This window comes from Natator depressus, chromosome 3 (assembly GCF_965152275.1).
Source record: "Natator depressus isolate rNatDep1 chromosome 3, rNatDep2.hap1, whole genome shotgun sequence".
NCBI lineage: Eukaryota > Metazoa > Chordata > Testudines > Cheloniidae > Natator > Natator depressus.
Genome location: NC_134236.1, coordinates 1719287 through 1741951, shown reverse-complemented (window position 1 = coordinate 1741951; position 22665 = coordinate 1719287). Strand labels below are relative to the sequence as shown.

General features: G+C 56.2%; 1 protein-coding gene across 2 annotated transcripts in view; it reads left to right on the top strand.

The window, feature by feature from the left end:
• The window catches only part of DPYSL5 (dihydropyrimidinase like 5), a 102500-nt gene that overhangs the window by 9889 nt on the left and 69946 nt on the right, over positions 1-22665 (top strand). For both annotated transcript variants that reach the window (XM_074947290.1, XM_074947291.1), the window contains one exon: positions 21731-21995. In XM_074947290.1, coding sequence (XP_074803391.1) covers positions 21735-21995 — 261 coding nt within the window. In that variant the 5' untranslated portion in view covers positions 21731-21734. Of the gene's footprint in view, positions 1-21730; positions 21996-22665 lie in introns of those variants that run through there.

Below are 22665 nucleotides of genomic sequence, written 5' to 3'. Positions count from 1 at the left end.
GAGCCTGTAAAAAGGAGGGTTTGGGGGAGTTAACCCAAACTAGAACAGACACATGCCAAACGTGGCATGACTGCAGCGTGAAGACAACCCTTTCTGGGAATGCTGTGCACACGCATGCTCTGAGCCGAGAGGTGTCCTGAGCAAAGTGGGAGGCCTGGACCGTGAGGCTCCTGTCTGGGTCGTGTGGAGAATCTGTTCCTGAAATGCTCATTCTGTGAGCATGTTTTGCATGCGGGATCCTAGAGTCTCTGTCCCTGATCTCTCTCTGCCGGCCACATGTTTAACTGCACAATGAAACCTCTGAAAAGTCTGAGCTATGCATTACCTTCTGTCTGCCTGCCTGCCATCTTGGGTCACATCTGTCTGCCATTTTGGACCAAGTCCCCCATTTTGTTCTCTGGCCTCTCAGAGCAAAACTGGTCTTTCTCTTCTGATTGCAGCCACTAATCTCTACCTTTTCCTAATTCATGGAATTCAGTGTTGACTAGGTGGAGGAGGTATCTTAGTGGCCTAGGATTTAGGTTTCAAATAGCCAGATTCCTAGGACAAGTTCAAATGCCACAGGGTCCATTCAATTCTCCAATCTTCTGCCATGACAGACTAAGGTCCAAGCACTTTACTCTGGAGGGGTCTCTACATCTGTACTGCATAGGCATAGAGATTCACAATCCTCACCTAGTGCTGTGTAATGTGCTGTGCACAAGTCCAGCTGGGTACCATCTCCCACTCCAGACATGGCTGCGTTTCACACACTATGGCAGGAAGGGGCCATCATGATCAGCTAGTCTGGCCTCCTACACATCACAAGCCATAGGACGATAACCCAGTCAGTCCTTCATCAGGCTCATGACTCCTGGGAGAGCTAGAGCAAAGCTTTTAGAGAGAGATTCATCTTGATTTAAAGGCTTCAAGTGAGGGAGAATCGGCTGCGTCCCTTGTTGAGGTGGTCCAATGGTTAATTGCCCTCTGTTAAAAATTTGCATCTTTTTTCTATTCTGCAGTTGTCTAGCTTCAGCTTCCGGACATTGGATCTTGTTCTACCTTTCACTGGTAAATTAAAGGCTACTGTCAGAAATCTTCTTCCATTGTAGGTACTTATGGACTGTGATCAAATCATCTCTTAACCTTCTCTTAGGTAAACCTAAATAGCTTCTTTCGTCTCTCACTGGAAAGAATCTCTTCCAGGTCTCAAAAATATCCTTGTAGCTATTTTTTAATCTCTTTACATTTAGTCCACGTCCATTGTGAAGTGTGGAGACCAGAACTGGAAACATTATTCCAGTACTGGTTTCCCTAATACTATACAAAGGTGTCCTACTTGATATTCCCCTGTTCGTATATCCTGGGATCCACACTAGTTCTTAGCCATGTCATCGCACGGAGAGCTCATGTTCACTTGCCTGCCCACCATGACCCCAAGTCCCTTTCAGGGGCACTGCTTTGCAAAGCAGTGTCCCATCCTCACTCTTGGTGTCTAGGTGTGTGATCTTGCATTTGGCATGTCGTGTAATGCATGTCCAGATTTCAGTGGTGGGGAAAGGTAATGCCTGTATATGTAAAGTTCTCTGAGATGCTTCGGGTTGAAAGGTACTGTAGTCTTATCTATAAACCTAGCCATGGCACTTAAAATCTGGCCCTGTCTTTGGGAAGCTCATGACATGCCTGGAAGTACCTTTTGCTCTTATTAGTTCATTCTGCAGATGCCTGTAATCTCTGCAATGACTCCCATATCCAGCAGATTGTCAGCACTTGATACAAAACACAGCGCTTGATAATAAGAGTTTTTCTCCACTGATGTGTCATCTCTTGGAATCTGTACAGGATCCTTCACTTGTTTCAGAATCCAGTGCCATCATTAAAAATAACCCTCTTTCATCTCTGTGCTGCAATGCACCAATTTTTATAAAAAATAATAAATGTTTTCTGGGGAGGTGCAGCCCTTCCCCAATTTCAGTCTTTGTTCGACAGCAAGGGGGACAAACAAATCTAGCATGTTTTTTAAACCAAAAAATTACAAATTACCTTCCCTCCCCTACTTGACCAATGTTGGACTGCAAAGCCGCACTCGATTTCAGTTCATTATCAGCCCATTTTAGAGTTATAATTTCACGTGTGTGAATGGTCTGACTGGGACTGCCAGGCGTGTTGCTGGAGAGGACTTCTGTAGATTCAGCCTTTGCAGCAGACTCCTCAAGATCAAGCAAGTCTGCTAGGAGTCTCCCGTCGCACTCTGCCTCGCTGGGAGGGTAACTTCACCTGGATTTTCAGGAGGACTCGGGTTTAGGCCTGACTTCCATGGCTCTGTAGGGTGGATGTTTGACTAGGTTTGGACTCATCCCAGGAGATGACCTGCTATCACCCCCTCTCCTGCCCCATTGTCTGTCTTGAAACAGTGTGGAAAATCCATAACTATATAAACAAATAAACTTCAGCTGACCGGGATCACTGATGGGGCAGGTCCTCAGCACCCCCCTAGTGAGCCCAATGGCTGCTTGTGTCTGTGCAGAGAGCTGGAGAGATCTGCTAGTGCCAGCTGGAACAGGATTGGTGAAGCAGTTTGGGAAGGATGGAGCGGAGCTGAGCGGGAAGGCAGCATCCATGGAGTAGCGTGTCCTGTGAGTGCAGTACGTGACTGCATAAAGATGTTCGCAAACCCCACCCCTCCTACTAGCTGCTCTTTTTGCCTGAAGGAAACCGTAGGCCACTCCAGCCATTTCAGCTGCCTTGGGCTAATGTGCCAGGTCATGGGGAAGAACCCCTTGGCAGGGTTTATTCATGTCAGGTGATGGCTGGAATGTAGCTGCATGATGATTTTCTGCTCTTCGAGAATAACACTCTCTGGCTTTGAACCCCCGTTCTGTCCCGTGGCTTGCGGGTCCCAGGGTGGTGGCTGTGCTCAGCATGTCTCCAGCTGGTCTGCTTGTACTGTGCTACTGGGAGCAGGAGCTGTTGGAATCCTGCTGGCCTCAGGCATCACGCCTGTGCCAGTCTGGGGGTGCGGCAGGGGAGCCCCCTGCTCCTGAAGAAGGCTTGGACATGGCTTTATAACACAGGACTGCATTGGACTATGGCCTAGTGCTCCCCTTGGTCCTGTCTGCTGCTCTGCGCCACCTTTTCCCTGGCCCCTACGCCTGGAACAGCCGCCTCCTTAATCCCCCCTTGAAACGCTGTGTTTTGGGCCGGTGCTCTGCACTGCCTCTTCCCCACCGACCGGGCTAGGCTTGTCAATCAGACAGCCCCTCCCACTGCCCTCATCCTGGTGAGCGCCACCACTGTAGTCATTGGTTGTAACCCACGTGCACAAATACCCTCCTGTTCACCTAAGAGCCCCCACTTACCTTGTCTGGCAGGCCCCCCCCATTCATGTTACCTTCACAGGTTGGATTGGGAGCTCCTTGGAATGGAGACCTTGTCTGATCTGTGTGTACAGCACCATGCACGCTGAAGGACTTGCTAGCCCCAATCCTGGTCCAGCAGATGGAAAAGGCAGTGGACTCATGTCAGTCTGGATGACGCAGGTCTCTGCGATGTGACGTATCGGCATGAAGCTGGAATAGTCACAAGGGTCTCGTTCTGTGACGTGAACGGGGCAAAGCCCCGTAGAACTTACTCTAGGGACCAGTCCTGCCTGGGGGGGTGGACAGGCTGCAACTTAATAGCTCTCATCTAACTGTCCTCTTCCTAGGATGTGTCCTGCACAAACAGGTGCTCACTGAACTGGGAGAACCACGTGCTCCCCATGTGTTATCAGATGTCGTGCTCCCCTCACTCTGTCTTTGCATGGCCATTCATGCAGAGGTGCCCATGGCAGGGAGATTCCCCTCTGTACCCCTTGTGACACAGCGGGCATTTTCTGTAGTATGTTTTGAGTCCTGTGTGCATCAGTTTCCCCTATACTTTGCATGGCTACCCAGTTGGGGGGCGGGCGGGGAAGGACGGAGTTGGCTCTCAGGGAAGACTAAGAGCATTTCAAGTGTAGAAAAGCCACAGGGGCACCACTGCAGCCCTTCAGCACAGACACTTCCGATGGGGTCCATCCGTGTAGGTAACCCATCTCCCCCCGAGGCAGTAGCTAAGTCAATGGAAGAATTCTTCTGTTGACCAAGTGCCATCCATGCCTGGCTGTGGATTCTTCACGCCCGTCAGAGGGATTGCTGGGTCAACCTCAGTGTAGACCAAGCCGAAGAGACCTAGGTGCGCGTGTGCCACCTAGTGGTCTGGGCACAGTGAATGGGTTTTGAAAAAGAACTGGCTGAGGCTGACCCATGCCAATGGAAGATCTGAGAAAGCGGTGGAAAGCACACACAGGATGCTGACCGGTGACCATGAGGGAGGAGGGTTTCCCCACCTCTCAGCAGGGAGGTGGAGCAGAGGCCCCAGCTCGGAACAAAGGACTGGAAGGTGTGAGGGTGGGGAATAAAGGGGGACTTCTGGAAGAAACTTGGAGCTCTCCCACCTGGGAACTGATGGAGGAGGGAAGTCAGAGCCAGAAAATAGCGTTCACTATGGCTTGGTTGGGCTCTGGGCTGACCAGAATGGTTGATGGCTTAACCTTCCTCTCTGCACTAACCTGAGGACTTGCTGTGCCGTGTTCCAGTTGATTGATTGAAACCTGGCTGTTTTGAAAACTTGGCCTAAGCGTCCCTGTAAATACTGGCTGGGGTGCACTGGTCCCTGTGGAGTGGACAAGTCTCTCTCCCAGGTGTCGGGCTCAGTTGCTCTCGCTGGGCAGAGCTCATGCTGTGAAGCAGGAGGGCTGAAGCCCCAGAGAGGTGGTGAGGCCGTGTGGCTGACCCTGAAGGACGAACGAGACCCTTGGAGCTCTGGCACATCAAAGGGGTTTCTCCAGGGGACTGTTTCAAAGTGGGGGCCTAGCACCAGTCCTGTGGAGCTGTGACACTCCTATTATGGGACAAGTCAGGGGACTCTCTGCCTTTTCTACTCGTCTGTCCAAGTCTTCCCCAGAGTCACCTTTGACAGATCAGGAAATGCCGTGAGTTCTGAGTGCAAACGGGGCTTGGGTAGAGCTCTCTTTCTCCTCCATGGCAGTCCGTTTTGTTCCTTTCTCGGCCCAGTGGGCATTGGAAATGCGTACTGCTGTCAGTCAGCCAGCCAGCCGGTCTGCTGCCCATGCTGTCAGGCATGTAGAGTAGGGAGCACATGGAGCAAGTCCACAGAGCTGAACTTACTGCTCTGGCTCTCCTGGGTGTTGGGGTGGTGAAATGAGCAGCTGTGGAAAGCAAAGAGAATAATGTGCTGATAGACAATAGCTACGGCCTAGCAGTCTCTCTGCTCCCCCAGATGGGCCTTGGAAAGGTGTTCTCCCCCTATAAAACCATCCTTGGGGTGGCCTGGGAGAGCTCCGGGAAAGCAGACCCATTTCCCGCCTCTCTCCCCCATGCTTTGAGCATGTGCAGCCATTTGCTGCAGCAGTGGCAGCCCTGGTGGGCCTGAGGAATGCAATACGCCAGCCACGCGCTGCCTTGCTCGCCCCTCTCCCAGGGGAGACTCTTCTGGAGGGGGTCAGGAGAGTTGATGTTGATCCTTGCTGGGACTGGCGCATGCCCCTGTTTTTCCAGGCTCCGTGGGGACATCCCTGTTGTCGCACACTTCTTTATGGCGGAGAGCAGAAGTGCTGACAGCACGTTTTCTTGCCCGGTGTTGGTGCGGGGTTTGGCTCTACAAGCCAAGACAGTGCGGGGGCAGCGTACAGGGTCCCTTCATGCTCGTAAGTCATATGCACGAGGATTTGTTCTGTCTTGCCTCGGTAGCTCCTCTGCTAACCTAATACAGCCCGAAAGACATTGCCTTTTTCTTCTGTCAACCATGTTTTTGCAATGCCTAGGAATAGTGACTCAGTAACCAGGGTTGTAAGCAGGCGTCTACCCATGTCTATAACTCCAGTATATCGGGATGCTTTCCTAACCCTGTCCTCTGGGGGTATGTCTCCAAAAGAGCTAGCGGTGGATTTGGCAAAGCGTAGGGCATTATCCGATTCCTTTGTGAGATCATCCTTGAAGTGGGATCCCTAGACCTGGCCAGGAGCAGCACGGTATGTATGCAGAGCACATGGGCTCGCAAAGCTGCAGCAAAGAATGGAGAAGAACAATAGCTCATCAAGTGGGGAGGAGGGGCTAGCACGGACTGGAATTGTTCAGTCTCACAAATCCCCTGGATGGTGAGGCAAGCAGCATGCTGATCCAGTTTGCAGCTGGTGTCCAGCTCCTGATGTACTGCAGGCACAGGCTGTGTCTGCACTAGCGAGTTAAGGGATTTCCCTCGTGGCTAGTGGAGGTGGGAACGCTGCGGGAGACTGGCTGCAAGCATTTTACCGCCTTGTTGGCTAGACCTGTCCTGAGGAGGGTTAGACGGCATGGTGGTTAGACCCGCCTGTGGCCAGTATACACTAGTGCTAGCCCTAGTGAACTGCCCCAGTGCCAGACCAACGGGGAGAGAATTCCCTGAAGGTCTCTGTACGTACAGCCAGAGAGGGCAACTGAACAATAGACATGGTTACAAATAAGCAGCTGCCTGGTACTTGTCTTCGGGCTCTCCAGAGAGCGCTGTACGCACAAAGGTCTGTCTATGCTGCTGCTCTGGAAGGAAGATCACTGCTTCCACTGTGCTGGTCACATGATGTGAACACCCATCATCCCTTCCTCTCCAGAGAGGACCATGACACCAGCTGGGAACTGTCCCAGATGAAACAGTCGAACCCCAGCTCTGCGCAGGCCTGAGAGGTGCTGGAAAGCAACCTGGCGTTCAAATGTGCATTAACCATGACTTAGCACTCGGATGTGCTGGTCCATGGCTCCATGGACTTCATGCCAGCGAGGGTCCATTGTAGGGTTAACCCCGGCCAGCTGGGCTGATCCACTGTCCAGCGTGACTGCACTCCTCTCTAGGAGTGTAGCACCGTGCAGGTTGACATGCGCTCTAACCCTGAGCGTTCCCAGCGTCGCCAAGCCCTGAGCGGGGACCGAAGCACATCCTGGCCTCTGCAGCCTGTCAGAGCTGTCATAGTGTGCTAGCCATGACATGGAATGAACCAGGGAGGCGGCTAGCATGGAGGGAGGATGGCTCCCGAAGGCCTGCGCAGGCATCCTGGGGCTTGACAATGGGAGGTGAACCCCTCTTCTTGGTGGATCTCGTGGGAGGGTGCTGCTGAGCCCCAGCGTCTGTCGGCCTCCACCTCCCGAGAGGGAACAGTTGCTCAGCAACTTCTTCTCAGCCAGCTGTCACATGCTCCCCTTTGTCACGTCCTGACACATGCTCAGCTGCTCAGAGCGGGGCAGGGCTCAACAGCCAGGCAAGCTGCTTGCACCAGGCAGCTGTACTTGGGGCTGGGGTGGGTTTAACTGTCCCAGTCCAGGGCTGTGGGGCCTGGATGGCTATGCAGCGAGTGCCTGCAGACCTGCATGCCGGCTGGCTGCTGGACATGGCATGAGTAGTACATTCACGCTACCCGTGCTTTCGGCTTAGCTGCTGCCCTGGCAGAGTTTGCAGCTCCCTCCCAGCAGGGCTCAGTGGGCAAAACATTGGGAAGCCCTCTGCTGTTGCTGTTGACCCAGGCTGAGCCCTCTGGGGCTGGGGGCTTGTTCTGGCCTATGGCTGCAAATAGTTGGCATGACCTTGACTCTTCCCCTATTCAGAATGAGCAATGGGCTTGCTGAGCTGAAATAATGGGGGTTGTGCTGCAATTCTCAGTCACCCGTGGAAAGAATTTGCCCGAGTCAGCACCAGCCCATGCTCACTTGGTATTAGGAGGCCATGTGGCCCAGTGCCTAGAGCAACAGATTTGTGTGCAGCCTTCAATGGCAGCCGAACCCCCTGTGCGGCCCTGGACCTGCCACTCAACCTCTTTGTCCATCAGCTAACTCTGCTGTAAAACCACAGAAAGCAGTGAGACCGCGGCGGGCAGCGTGAGCTTTCCCAGCAAGTGTCGTTACATCGCCTGGAAAACAACTGCCGCACAGGTCCTGGCCTGGGGGTAGATCAGAGAACTTGTACAGTCGAAATACATCAGCCATCAGAGTATCAATAATTCATTGCACTTAAAATCACGCTTGCTGCCTGCAGCAGACGTAGTCCCGCTCCCAGACGGCACAGTGTGGCTGCCTTTAATTCCCAACTTACCTGCACGTCCAACTTCACCGGGCAGGGCCGGGAGGGTGGGGCCACTCCCTGGGACCCTCAGCGTGGGCCCTTGAGCCCATCTTGAAAAGAGAGCTGTGCTATGGAAGCTGCTGCCCAAGCATAGGTGTGTTTGGGGTCTTGAAGGGGTTAACTCCTGGTCTGGACTCCCTCTTCCCTCGAGCGTGTGGGGTGGCTGGTTCTTGGGCTCATGTGTTGGAGCCCTTTGAAGGCAGGTGCAGCGTGGGGTTCCCCAGGGACCATGCTCCCTGAAGAGACGTTATCCATTCTTCTCCCCTGCTCAGGCCCCTTCCGGGCAGATGCTGCTTGCTGCTCTAGAGCTGTGCTTTGGGGGGAGGTTTCCATCTCCCAAACCTCAGCTGAGCCCATTGCGCTTCCTGGCCTGAAGCGGTGCAGCTCTAGCGCCCCGGAGACGTGGTACTAAATTCCCTCTGGGCTTGTTGCCTGTAAGCAGCAGCTCCCTTGCGTTGGAGGAGCCTTTGCAGTAAGGCTGGATCGGAGAGCTCCCATCTGTAGGCAGGCACGTCCCAGCCTTTGGGTGTGTACGGGAGGCAGACAGGCTGGGAGGCCAGCACGGGGCTGCTCAAATGGCAGCTCCTGCGTGAAGGTAAAGCACCCTGCAGTAGAACTTTTGCAGCTGGAAGCAGCCAGGACTCCGCTGCTTGGACTGCTTAGAAGTGGACTGGCTAAAGCGCGAGCGAATAATGGTGTGCGGCAATGCTGTGCTGGCCCCAGGAGACGGACTGGGCTTCTCCAGCTCTGGTTCTGCATGTCTGAACATCCAGCTTTGGAATCAGCTTCTGGCCTTGCCCCTCAGAATGGGGTTTGGCAGGATCCTGCGTCCTCCCCCCTTCCCATGGGGCTGGCCCTGCATCTAGACTGCCTGCTTGGGAAAGGCACCTTGCTGAGCGTTGCCCTTGACCCTGTGGCTTCTGTGCCTCTTGCACCAGAACACGTACAGATCAATGTATGTAACCATCAGCTATTGAATAAATATAGATCTACCATGTTGACGCGGTGAGACCCTAGTTCTCCGTCTGTAGCTGGCGGCATGTGGAGAGCAGGCAGAGCCGAGCAGCGGGGTGCCATGGGGCAAAGGCAGCCTGGGAACCAACCTTTCCTAAGGGCATGGTGGGGGGCTGGCTTCTGGAGTGTACCTCTTCCTTTATCTGGTGCATTGCCTGGCCGTGTGTGTGTGTGTGTGTGTGTGTTCCTGGCTGGTACAAATGTCTTTTATCATTGTGCTCCCCTTCCTCCCCTGAACATGTCGGGCGTTCCCTGCTTGGCAGCTGGTTTGTACGCTGAGCTAGAACACAAGCCTAGGAACGCCCTTGTCCTTGCAGAACGAACACACACACGCGTCCATCACCCGGGCTCTGCTTGCAATACCTGCACTGCTCCCATCAGCTCACCCCTCTGCCTCCCAGCTGTCCACGCTGCCTTCTGCTTCTGGCTCACTTGGTGGTTTCCCTGTGTCCCCACCTGCCACAGGGGCTGAGCCAGGGGGTCAGCTGTTGCTGCTCCCTGCTGATTAGGAAGCAGGCTATGCAGAGAGGAGCGGGAGTGTCTGCTGTTCTGTATGGGCGGTTCCCAAATCCTCTCCCAGGTTTTCACTGCAGTGTCCGGTGCCAGAGCCATGCGCCCCCTCCCTGCTCAGCTTTTCAGGGACTGCTCCCCATACATCTGAATTAATCAGTCCTTCAAAATTAGAAGCCTGAGTCCCTCCTTGGCAGACAATAGCGGTTGGCTAGCTGATGGCTGCAGACATGTCAAAGATGGCTGCGAATGGGTTAGAGAGACTTGTGGGCAGATGTGGTCTGTTTGGTAATTGACTATGTCAGAGTCGTGGCAAATGGTGTCTGCTCCCAAACAATGGATTGAATTCGTTAGCTTCCCAGCCAGGGAGACAGCACAGGGGAACCTGCTTTGTGCAATCAGTAACTACGACTGTAAAGCTCTTTTTGGGAGGAGAACTGAGCTCAGCTCATCTCCTTGGTGATGTGATTCTTCAGCTGGCAGGGGAAAGGGAGGCCGCCTGCTCCGCCTGCCTGGTGATTGGGAAGAAATCTCATTGTCTTTGTGATTTGTGAGTAGCTCTGGTAATCAGCCGACAGTGCCTGCTTCCTGCATCTGGCTCTCGGCCAAACAGATCTTTAATTCTGGAAGCCAGTGTGATGCCGCGATCTGCATGGAAGACGCTGTGTAAGATTGTGTTCAGATGTGCTTGGAGACGCAGGACTGAGCCGTTGGCTTGTGGAGCCTCGGGTCTGGTTAAACTCGTACGTTTTCCTGGTGCTTTATGTACCCTTGTGTGTCTCATGGGGTGTAAGTCATTCCCTCAGGTGGATTCACTGAGAAGCAAGTGGCTGGAAGTAAGGTTGTGGCCCGATGTGTACTGTCTGTCAGGCGCTGAGGCCACAAGATCAGATGGAGCCGTAATAAGATCCGGGGAGTGCTAGTGAAGTTGCTGTCAAGAGTCCCAGAGTGAAATTCAGCTGTAAATAAGCCGGGAGAAGTGTGGTGCGGGAGTTATGTCCTATCAGTCCCCCCATCTCTGGGCACTGGACCTTGATCCCTGGGTTGTCCTGCCAGCAAACCAGAGGCCAGCATGCTCTAGGGCTGGAAAGCTGCAGGTGCCGTGCAAGTCAGACTCTTGATTTTCCACAAGGATGAAGAAAAATGTAGCATATAGGGTGAGAATGCTGTAGCTAGTCACACCTGATTTGAGCCAGTGCTCTCCCCCGCTTCCTTCGTGCTGGAGTCCATCCCCCTGCTGATGGGGGGTGGGGAAGAGAGGTGCCCATTGAGGATATTTTTCTTCCCTAGTCTCTCCCAGAGCTGCTGCCTTGTCTAATCGTCTCTGCTCAGGCCTCAGTCAAAGCAACGGCTGCGTTGCTCTTGCGGCTGCAGGCAGCCCCGGTGCAGTGCTAACCATTCCGCATTGTGGTGTACGCTGAGTGAGGCAAACATGGGGATGGGGGCATCTGCACAGAGGGACCTCTCCTAGGTTTGTGACTTGTCCTTGGAGCAGATGGTGCAGGAGGGAAGGCTGGTGGGATAAGGGGCCTTTTCCTCCCACATTGTTGGCTTGCCACCAATCCAGGTGCATAGTTCCTGCAGCTCTTTACCAGCCCCTAGGCAGAGCTGGGGTAGGAAGGGTTAACTGGTGGTGCTGATCTCCTGGTCCCTGGCCTGCTTGGGTCCAAGGAGTCTCCTCCCTCTGCACTGCCGGGAGGCGTTCGCTGGCAGTCCCAATCCTTGACCCTTCAGTGTGGGGCCAGTGACTCCTGACTAGCCCTCCCGCTTTGGCCGTGCTGGGCTGCACCTCTGTATCTAGGCTTGGCAGAGTTTGATGGAGTTTTTTTGAGCATTTCTTTTATTTTTATCCATTCAGATTTTCAGTGTTGGGAAATTATGGCAGGGTGTCAAACAGCAGGGGAGACAATTATTTAATGACCGTACACTTTGAGACTACAAAAGTTAAACCTTTGTAACCGTTAAAACAAATGGTCAAAATCCTATGTCTGAATATCCAAAGTAAATGGCCTTAAATGAACCTCTGCATTCTTAGGTAGCATTTTTCTTTCTTGGCCTAGCTGTCGATTTCAGTTATCGGTGGAAGTATTTGTGTCCATTTGCGTCTGTTGAAGTCGCTGTTTGTCGACCTTCGCCGATAATCTGGCCCTACTAAACCTGTTTGTTACAGTAGTGCAGAGCGGGGCGGGGGGCTGTGCGCACCCAGGGAGAGGCAGTCTCGGCCCTAAACAGCCCCCGCAATCCATCCAAAGGGAGCAGGGCAGGGAGGCCTGAGCTGTGGGGTGATGGGCAGTGTGGGGCACAGCCTGTGGAGGGGCAGGAAGGGATGAACTGGAGTTCAGATTGGAGAGCAGCCTGCTGCCATCCCTGGAGGTGTTTAGGTCCGGGGAGCGGAGACAGGCCCTGGCTGACACCTCTGTCCTGCTTGCTGCTCCCAGGGCCTGGCTCCACCTGGGTTGTCCTTCTAAGCCTCTCCCAGGGCTGGGGCTGTGGCCTGGTCCACGGGTCCATTCAGGCCCTTGCCTGATGGGGGAGGTTCATGCTTGAGGTCTCTTGTCTGGTCCCAAAATGGTTCATCTTGCGCAAATGGAGCGAGCCAGCTCTGGGGCCTGGGGAAGGCGACTCTATCCACCTTCCCCGTGGACCCCATTGGTGCTCCTGTGGGCAATCTGCAGCCAGGTGCATGCCTCCCAGAGATGACGGCACTAGGCCAGGCCTGAGGCGCGCTGGCGGGGGTCGTGCGCTCTGCTGCTCGTCCTGCCCCTGCCCTGTGGTTCAGCGGCTGTTCTTCCTGTGTCACCCTGTGCCCGGGAGTGCCCGATGCAAAGAGCTATGTGCTGATGCTTAGCAATAGGGAGGCCAGTTATCCTGGGAATGGCTGGTGGAAAGCCGGAGAGTAACCAAGGGCATAGGCTGTACTGGGCCCCGTCTGACCAGAGCCGTGCTGCACGTGTGCCCCGTGCCACAGCTTGCATTGGAGGCTCTGTCCCCTTTCTGTGTCTCCTGGGAGTGAGTGGAAGCTGTCTGTCTGGAAACACCCTGGCCCGGGTGGGTGGGTAAAGCTAGCCGGCGGTGGGGCGCTGCCTTGATGGGGCGTGCTTTACAGAAGGGTGGATTTCCCCAGGCCTGGCAGTAAAGGGGACGTGGGGAGAATGAGCCCCGTGCTGAGTGAGGTTGGTACCGCAGGGTTCATGTGCCAGAGAAGCAGCCAGGCTGGTGCCCTGTTGCCTGCCTGTGCTCGGCCTTCTGGTCTCGCTCAGCGGCCTCCCTCCTGGAGTAGGTGGCTTCCACCCTCACGGGGTGGGACTTTCTGGTGGTGGTGGGTGGGCCGAGGGGCTGCTCCTGGGACCTAGACCCTGCCTTGGCGGCTCCGGATTGAGGGCACAGCCCTTGCTGAATGTGAACAGTCTCCCTCAGAGCTGAGCTGTCCCCAGGGGGGCTCTGTGCAAACGCTAGAGGAGGGAGCGAGAGGAAGGATGCTGTGGGTCGCAGGGGAGCTCCCCGGGGGCTGCCCCAGGATGTGCTCTCCTGAGGATTAGTGTCTGCGTGACTTGCTGTTAGGAGCAGTGGCCAACATCCTCCACAGTCCAGGGCTCCTTGGCAGAGAATGGCTCGGGTAGGGGCTGGGGGAGAGCCCTCAGAGACGCTCAGGCCGTGTGATCTGGGTGTGGGTTTAACACCCAAACAAGGGAAGCTTCTCCCCAGGCAGGGTGCAACCTGAGATGGGTTCAGTGTCCTCCGTATTCGCCTGTGCTTCCATGGGGTGAGGCACGTGGCCTGGCTCTGCAGGGGCCCCTGTCAGTCACTGGCCCTTCCTTTATCCCTGCCCTGGTGGAGACAGAGCTGGCCAAAGGTCACTCTCTGATGGCCCTGTCTGAATGGGTCTGGTCACTACTAATGCGGGGTGGAAGATTGCACCCAGGGGCCCAGTGCTAGATCCTCCAGAACAGAGGTGTCTGGCCCACTGTCACCGCTTCCACCCCAGCAGGGAAACACACAGGCCTTCCACCACTTTCCAGACTCATTCATTGGAGCAGCTCAGGCCTGGTGCCTGGAGCGCCGAGTGCTGCCCGAGGCTGGGCCCTTCTGGTCACATCGGAGGGCCCGGGATGCTGCCGCGCAGGAGCCCGGGGCGCCTGGCTCCCAGAAGGCATCTTGAGAGAGGCCAGAGACTTGGCGACAGTGCCCCGTTCCACTGCAGGAACCTGCTTCCCCAGGTCCGCTCCAGGGCACGCTCGCGGCACCTACAAATCCAGAGCAAGGCTCAGAGCTGAGTGTCTGGCTCATGGCAGAGCTGAGTGGCTGGGTAAAGGTCTCTGCCACTTCCTGCAGAGAGGGTACAGGCTCCCAGCCTAGGAATGGTGCAGGGTAACTCAGGCTAATGGCTGGGAGGTACTTGCCCAACCTCTTCTCCTGTTACCTGTACGGGGGAGGTTGGCAGCCGCTCTTGTGAGATGGTGACTGGAGAGGGACGGTAGCTTGCCCACCTGCCCTGCTTGGCTGAGCTGGCACCCGGGGGCTCACCACACAGCATGCTGTAACAGCAGCGGTTAAGTGTAGGGTGTAACAGAAACCCAAGCCAGGGTCCAACCAGGTCTCCTTGGAGATCTGTCTGCTCTGAGACGATTTCCTGGGTTTGCACTTTTGCGAACAGTGTATGGCAGGGCCAGCCCCAATAGTGTCCCTATTACCCTGGGGGTGAGCAGCCAGCCCCCAGATGCTCCTTGCACGGCTTGGTAGCGAGGAGACCTCTAGGCGTGGACGTACAGCCAGCAGGTTTGGTAGGTTTGCTGTCAGAGGGGCTCCTCCGCGTTGCCACTGACCTGTGGATAACAGGAAGCCCTGTGAGTGATGGTGGCCCCGTGTGAATGCAGAGTAGTTCTCTGGCAATGCTGTGCCCAGGTCAGAGGAGGTGATCCCAATGGTCCCTTCTGGCCTTAGTCTGTCAGTCCCTGGGGACAGACTGTCAGCCCCTGCTGGCGTGCTGCTCCCTGCATTGGAGCAGGTGGGATAGACTCTGTTCTGGGCAGCGTTCTCTTCCTGAAATGGGGCTGGCATCTCTCCAGAAGGCCGGGTTGGAGGGTAGCGAAGGGGCTGGGAGCCAGACCTGCCGCAGCCTGGCCGAGGGACCCTTTGGATGTCAAGTGCTGTGACCTATAAAGCTGGGCCAGGACTTTCCAGAGTTGGAGCCTCCCGATGGCTCCTTAGTCGTACTCGGGCTGTGTCCACACAGCGAGCGGCTGCGAGTCTGAGCACCTGGGTTGACAGCACTAAAACCAGCTAGATAGATGTGGCAGGATAGGCTCTGGTGTCTGGGCTGGGGGTGGGTTCAGCCACACTGCTGTTTTTAGCGTGGTGACTTGCTCCTGTGGGCTGCGTAGACACCGTCCGTCCGTCCCCACGCAAATCAGGTCAGCAAGCACTCAGGCCCTGGGTCCTAGGACCTGCTCTGGGAGTGGGTCAGAGCCTGTCATGCTCTGACTGGGCCAAGCCCCGTCACTTTGCAGTGTGGATGCAGGGCAAGCCGCAGGCCTGTGTCAGAAGGCCAGTGTGGTGCAGAATGGGCGTGTTAGCACGGCTGAGAGAGCCAGGTCCACAATCCAGTGAGGACACGCGAGTGCAGGCTTGGAAACCCAGATCCACAGGTGTGGGTCCCAGCGAGCCAGGCTTAGTGTGCAGTGTAGACGTACCTCTAGTGCCCAACTCCCTGATCACTCCCCTTGTGTGAGGCGGCCCAACCCTCATGTGGAAATGTCTGGAGGGTTGAGGTTTTAGATTGTAAGCTCCCTCTTTGTATGGGGTCTGTCTCCCAGCACCTCTGTAACAATGTCCCTTTGCCTGATCCTTTAAAGCAGTGTGATGAGGGACAAAGTCAACCCTTCAACACAAAGCAATTGGTTATCCCGAGCCCTGTCGCTAACGTGGCACCCTGGGGTGCGGGCGGCTGGCTGTGAACAAGGGGCACTGTCCCTGCAGCAGGCTGGGCCCAGATGAAGGGAGGGGCTGGGGTGCAGCAGGTAGTCTGGATTGGCCTGGCTTCAGCGCACTGCTGCTGGTCCAAGGGATGCTCCACTTTCCGGGAGCAGGGGGGCTTGGAGGAGAGTGAGGAGGCGAGCTCACAGGCATGGGAAGAGGTGTGGAGAACCAGGGGGAGAAGGATGCGAAGGGAGTGGGGAGGCAGGAGCAGCTGGCGGTGGGTGGGGGAGACAAGGGAGCAGCGCTGATGACTAAGGGATTCGAGTGGGGGTGAGGGTTGTGCTGGCAGCAGACGACGAGGAGGGGGGAGCTGCAGCCTGCTGAGAGCGAGGCGGCTGCATTAGTGCCAGCAGCAGCCGTGAGCGTGCAGGCAAAACGATGCTGGTGTTCGGAGAAGCCGGGGCTGCTGAACGAGCCGAGGGTGGAAGCAGAGCCGTGCTGGGAGCACGTGATTTGCAAGGGAGCATCTCGGGGTGAATGAGCAGCCAGTGTTTGGCCTGTTGAACTGCTGGCAAAGCCATGTGTCCATGGGCGGGCAGGTGGGCAGCGATGTAGGTGCTGTGGATGGGGTGAAGCATGCACGTAAAGGTGGGAGCAGGGGGTTAAGAACAGATTCGAGGTCCCTGCAGAGGCACCTCTGCTCCTTCTTAGCCTCTGTTTGTCAGGAGCTGGGAATGGGCGACGGGATGGATCGCTGGATGATTCCCTTTTCTGTTCGTTCTCTCTGGGGCACCTGGCATGGGCCACTGTGGGAAGACAGGATACTGGGCTGGATGGACCTTTGGTCTGACCCAGTCTGGCCCGTTCGTAAGTTCAGGGCACAGAGCAGCCGCTCAGGAGTGGTGGTAGGCAGTGAAATTGGTGGGGAACAGGGCACAGCTGAGAGGGTAACTCGGAGTATCTTGGCTCAGCCGGGCACCTGCCCCAGCGCCAGCATGGAGGTGCTGAGGGCTGGAGCTGTGGGGAAGGGGTAGTGGCTGTGGAGCCTGCAGTAGGCCAGGAGAGGATCGAAAGCAGCCAGGGTGTGGGAGGCTGGCCAGCATCTCACAGGCGGGGGGGCATAGTAGGAGAGGTGGCTGTGAGAGGGTCACAGAGCAATGCCCCGGCCAGCCTGGCAGTGCCCATTCTCTGTGGTCACCAGGTGCACACGCTCCATCATGAAACATCCCACGGAGCAAAGAGCAGTCGCTGGCAGGGAAGGGGGTGCAGGGCACCACTCAGGGTAGAGCTGCAGCCCAACCGGACCCCCTCGCGCCTGAGCCAGGGCCCTGTGCTGCTGGGGTCTTGTCTGGCCTCTCTTAGAAGCCTTTTGCTAATAGCCCCAATGCTCCCTGCTGGAGTCCCCGGCAGCTGCTTGACGTGGGCTGGCTTAGTGCTGAGCAATGGGGGGGGGGGGGGGCGTTTGGGGCTCAGCCAGGGTAAGCTGGGATGCCCCCGTATACAGCCCCGGACTGGGGAGTGGAAGCATAACTCCTCCACCCCAGCCGAAGGCGCTCACCTTTGGGAAAACGTGTCTCCCTCCATCTTCCCAGCCTGCTGTGCCACCTGCACCCCGACATGGCTCTGTTTGCGGGGTCTGGGGGGTGTTCCTTCGGGTCACACTCGGGCTATGGTGCAGCAGCTGTTCTGCCTTGTGCCCCAGGGAGGGAGCAGCTATGTGGCACTGGGAGCTTTCAGGGGGTCATGGCCCAGGGCCCTTCTTCTGCTTGAAACAAAGCCCTTTGGACATAAGTGCCCCCTTTGCAGGTCATCTCCCCACCCCCAGCTTGGTTCTGCTGCTGAATGGGAAAGGCAGCGTCAGAGTCCAGCATCCCAGCTCTTCGCGCCACCTTGAGGCTGCCAGGAGCCCCGCTGGCATTGGCCCATGGGTGACCCCCAGCTGCTGAACATCCCTCCCCCTCTGTCTACATTTGGTTTTAAAATAGAGGATTTTCCCCAGGTGCAGGCTGGATGGACTGTGGCTGCTGCTTCTGCTCCACAGCCCCCGGGCAGGAAGCAGCATGGGGACAGTGACCTGGATACAAGTGGCTGCTCTGTCTCCAAGGCCCCCCATGGCCTTTCCTGCTGCCCTCGTGAACAGGTCCCACCCTCCGGCTCATCTCTGCTCAGTGGCTGAGCCGTGAGTGCATTGGGCTGTGGACTCCTAGCGGGCAGCAGGGACTCAGTGCGAGGTGGGGCTAGAGAGTCCCCTGCCCTTGCTGAGCCCAGGATGCTGGGGGGATGGGGTTCTCCATGGGTGTTAGCACTGCTTGCCTGCCTTGGGGCAGTGCCTAGAGGCCAAGGAGCTGCTGGCACAGATAGTCCAGAGCCCACAGGGCTGTCCTGAGTAAAACGAAGAGTTGGATTAAAACTGGTTAACTGATAGGTCTCAAAATGCAGTTGTAAATGGGGAATTGTCATCAAGTGGGTGTTTCCACCCGCAAAGATCAGTTCTAGGCCTTAGGCTATTTAACATCTTTATCAATGACCTGGAAGAAAATATAAACTCATCACTGATACAGATCGCTGATGACACAAAAATGGGGGTGTGGTAAATAATGAAGAGGACAGGTCCCTGATACAGAGCGATGTAGATCGCTTGGTAAATTGGGCACAAATAAACAAAATGCCTTTTCACATGGCTAAATGTAAACGTGTACATCTAGCAACAAAGAATGGTGGCTGTACTTACAGGCTGGGGGACTCGACCCTGGGCAGCAGGGACTCTGCAAAAAGTTTTGGGGGTTGCGATGGATAATCAACTGACCATGAGCTCCCACTGTGATGCTGTGGCTAAAAGACATCCCATCTTGGGATGTGTAAACGGGAATCTTGAGTAGGAGTCAAAAGCTTTTTACCTCTATGTGGTGTCATGGAGTCCCCGGGCGATGATCTGGAACTGCTCCCCATGAAGCCAGTCAGGACTCTGGGGCAGTCGCCTTTCTGTGAGCAGCCTGTCTTCAGGACACACAGCTCACACAGCTTCCACCTTCCTGGGTCTGACCTCGGAGCATTCAGCCTCCTCTGCCCCTCCGTGCGCTTCCCACAGTGAGTCCCCCCCAGGCGGGGTCCTGGGGAAGCCAGAGGGTCCTGCCCCCCAACTCCGCAGTCAGATGTGACTGTTAGCCAGCCAGTAAAACAGAGGTTTATTAGATGACAGGAACATGGTCTAAGAGAGCTTGTAGGTGCAGAGAACAGGACCCTCAGCTGGGTCCATTTTGGGGGCAGTGAGCCAGACAACCAGGTCTGCCCTTCACTCCATGTCCCCAGCCAGCCCCAACCTGAAACTCTCTCTAGCCCCCCCCCCCCTGGGCTTTGTCCCTTCCCTGAGCCAGGAGGGCACCTGATTCCTTTGTTCTCCAACCCTTTAGCTCTCCCCTTGCAGGGGGAAGGGCCCAGGCCATCAGTTGCCAGGAAACAGGGTGTTGGCCATTCTCTGTGTCCAGACTCCTGCACACACGTGCCCTCTAGGGCTCTGCAACGATCACACAGCCTTATCCCACTCCCTAGATACTTAAGAACTGCCTAGGGAAACTGAGGCACCCCCACACTATTCAGAGGAACCATTAAGAACAGTCCCACTTCGTCACATGTGGTATGGGCGTGACCACTGCTGGAATCCTGTTCTGGTGCCCACAATTCAAGGAGGACATTGATAAATTGGCGAGGGGTCAGAGAAGAGACACGAGATTAGATAACCTGCCTCATGACAGACTCAGCGTGTTCAGTCTATTTAGCCTAGCAAAGAGAAGGTTAAGGGATGACTTGATCACAGTCTAAAAGCATAAACACAGGGAACAAATATTTAATAATGGGCTCTTCAGGCTAGCAGAGGAAGTTCTAACCCCATCTAGGGGCTGGAGTTTGAAGCTAGACAAATTCAGACTGGAAATAAGGCCTTAGTGTTTAACAGTGAGAATAATTCACCATTTCCCAAGCGTGGTGGTGGATTATCCAGCACTGGCAGTGTTTACGGGAATACTGGATGTTTTTCTAAGAGGTCTGCTATAGGAATTATTTAACATAAAAATGGCCACACTGGGGCAGACCAATGATCCATCTAGCCCAGTGTCCTGTCTGCCAACAGCGGCCAATGTCGTGTGCTTCGGAGGGAATGAACAGAGCAAGGCAATTGAGTGATCCAGCCCCTATGGTCTGCTCCCAGCTTCTAGCAAACAGAGGCTAGGGACACTCCAAGTATGGGGTGACATCCAGCAGGCTTTCCAGCCATACCCCTCTTGGACTTCCTGCACCTACTTCCGGGGCTGTGTGGCTGCACCCTGCCCCTCCAGTTCGGCCCGAGCGCCAGGTGTCTGAACTCCAAGAGAATGAGGCTGCTCGTGAAAGATGCATCCACGTAGCTCCTGCGCTTGGAGCCCAGGATCTGCCACTGGGCATGCAGCTTGGAAACCCGGGCGTGCTGGCAGCTGGGGAGCAAACCACTGCCTGGAAGAGGGGTCCCTTCGATGCCCTCGGTGATGGGTCCAGGGGCAGCTGCTGCCGTGCTTCCACCCCCTTCTTGTCCCTCTCTGAGGGCTTGGTTCTGATACAGCCCCTGTGATGGCCCCAGCATGCTGATCTTCTAGGTTTGCATTGGGATAATCTGCTGTTTACATACACCAGGGGCTGGCGGGTGTTCGACACCTCCTGGGTAATCCCTGACAGCCCTGGCTCTGCGCTCCCCTCCCCCCAGCAGACCCAAAGGCTGGCTTAGCCTGCACATAACCTTTCCCACTGAGCCCCAGCAGCCGCTCGCTCTGGCTGAGTGTGCCCATGGGAGGCTGGCAGGGGCTCCCGCAGCATCTGCTAGTAAAGGGATGGGTACCCCACCGTACCCAACCATCCTGCCCTCTGCACGCCCACCATCCATTACAGAATGTCCCCGTGAGCCAAGGGCAGGTCAGTGGGAGTCGCTGGCTGGCACAGGCCTGTTTCCACCCAGCTTTGATGCCAGTGTTCCCCATACTTGCCAGGGGGCTCCCCTGTTACTGTGAGCAGCGTGCATCTGGCCTGGTGTGAGAGTCCAGCCAGGCCTTCTGCACCCACATCCTGCTATGCCCTGGGGAGATGCAGCTATGCCTGCCTTGCCCAGTCCCTGCTGCAGTCCCTCCCTGGCTCCTGCACCTGCACCCTGCTGAGCCGTGGGGAGAATCAGCCATGCCTGCCTCGCCCAGTCCCTGCTGCAGTCCCTCCCTGGCTCCCAGCAGCCAGCCGCATCCCCAGCGCACGCTGGGCAGTGAGCACCTGCTCCCCTGAAGTGCTGCTTGGACCACAAGCCCCTTGTGCTGTGTCCATTGCAGCAGAGGAGAGGCTGCCCCCATGGTCAAAGCCAGCAGGCCTAGGTGGGGCAGGGCGGCCCTGCTGAGGGGCAGGGTGTGGGCACTTGTATGGGGCCAGGTGTCTGAGACCCCCACTCCTCTTGGACAGCCCAGGCTGGCCCTGAGTGCACTGCTGTAGGGAGGGAGGTGGCAGCTAACAGCTCCTTCAGGGCTGCAGCTGCCCTATTCTGCTTGGAACCCACCATGGCCTTTCCCCTCCAGCCCCAAGACAGAGCAGCTCTTTGCAGTGACCCTGTGCCTGGCGTCATGCTGGGACAGCACTAACAAGGGGCTCCCTCCAAAAGCTCTGCCCCCTCAGTCAATGTATGTGACTCCCCAAAAATCCACCAGCCCCATAAGCTCACCTTTCCCGAATCTGTCCGGCCACTCCCCTTCTGACACATGGCCTCTTGACGCCACATCTCCCTCCCAGGCTCCTTCCAGCACCCCTAGGTGTCTCTAGCTGTTCCTCCAGCTGCCGCGGCTGTGGGTGGGAGGTAGACCCCTTCTAGGCTAGGCGGTTAGTTGTCCGTCCTTGCAGTGACCAGGTCTCACCTGAGTGCCAGCCATCTCGCTGGCTGCTGGGGATGGAAGGTCTGGGTCTGGCAAGACTGGGGTGGGGGCTCCTGTAGGTGCTGCAGGGCAGGGAAATGGAGCTCCCGGCTCCCTCCCAGCTCTACTGGTGCCAGGCAGGCAGTGGCATGGCAGGGGGCCTGCAGGGGCCGTTGGATGGCTGACCCTAACCTGTTGCTTCTCTCCCCTTTCAGAGCCATGCTTGCCAACTCGGCCACGATGCGGATCCTCATCAAGGGGGGGAAGGTGGTGAATGACGACTGCACCCTGGAGGCCGACGTCTACATTGAGAACGGCATCATCCAGCAAGTGGGCCGGGAGCTCATGATCCCGGGAGGGGCCAAGGTGATCGACGCCACCGGGAAGCTGGTGATCCCGGGCGGCATCGACACCAGCACTCACTTCCACCAGACCTTCATGAATGCCACCTGCGTGGACGACTTCTACCATGGCACCAAGGTACCTGCGGCCCGGTGGGTTAGTGATGCTGCTGGAGAGCGATCCTGGCGCATGCCCTCCTCTCTGGGCAGGTGGCGCGAGGAACCTGACCTGGTCCCCATGTGCTGCTGCTGGGGGGGGGGGGGGGGCGGGGCGGTATCAGGGTGAAAGTCCTTTCATTCAAGGCACCAGCTTAGCTCCGGCTCAGGTGATTTATAGATCATGATGCTCACACTGTCCGACCCCCTGGATAACACAGCCCAGAGGGCTTCCTGAAGGATCCAGAGGAGATCTGGAAAAACATCTGGGCTTGACTGAAATGCTGTCAATGATGGGGAATCCACCATGGCCCTTGGAAAATTGTTCCACTGGTTAGTTCCGCTCCCTGTTAATAACTTACTCCTTATTGCCAGTCTGGATCTGTCTGGCTTCAACCTCCAGGCCTTGGCTCGTGTTAGCCCTTCTTCTGTCAGCTGGATGAGCCAATTACTAAACATTTGTTCCCCCTGCAGGTTCTTAGAGACTGTGACCAAATCCCCCCGAACCCTTGTTAGACTCCGAGCTCAATCAGTTTAGCTTATCACTACAAGGCAGGTTTTCTAATCCTTTAATCATTCTCGTGGCTCTTCTCGGACCCCTCGCCAATTTATCAACATCCTTCTTGAATGGTGGGCACCAGAGCTGGACCCAG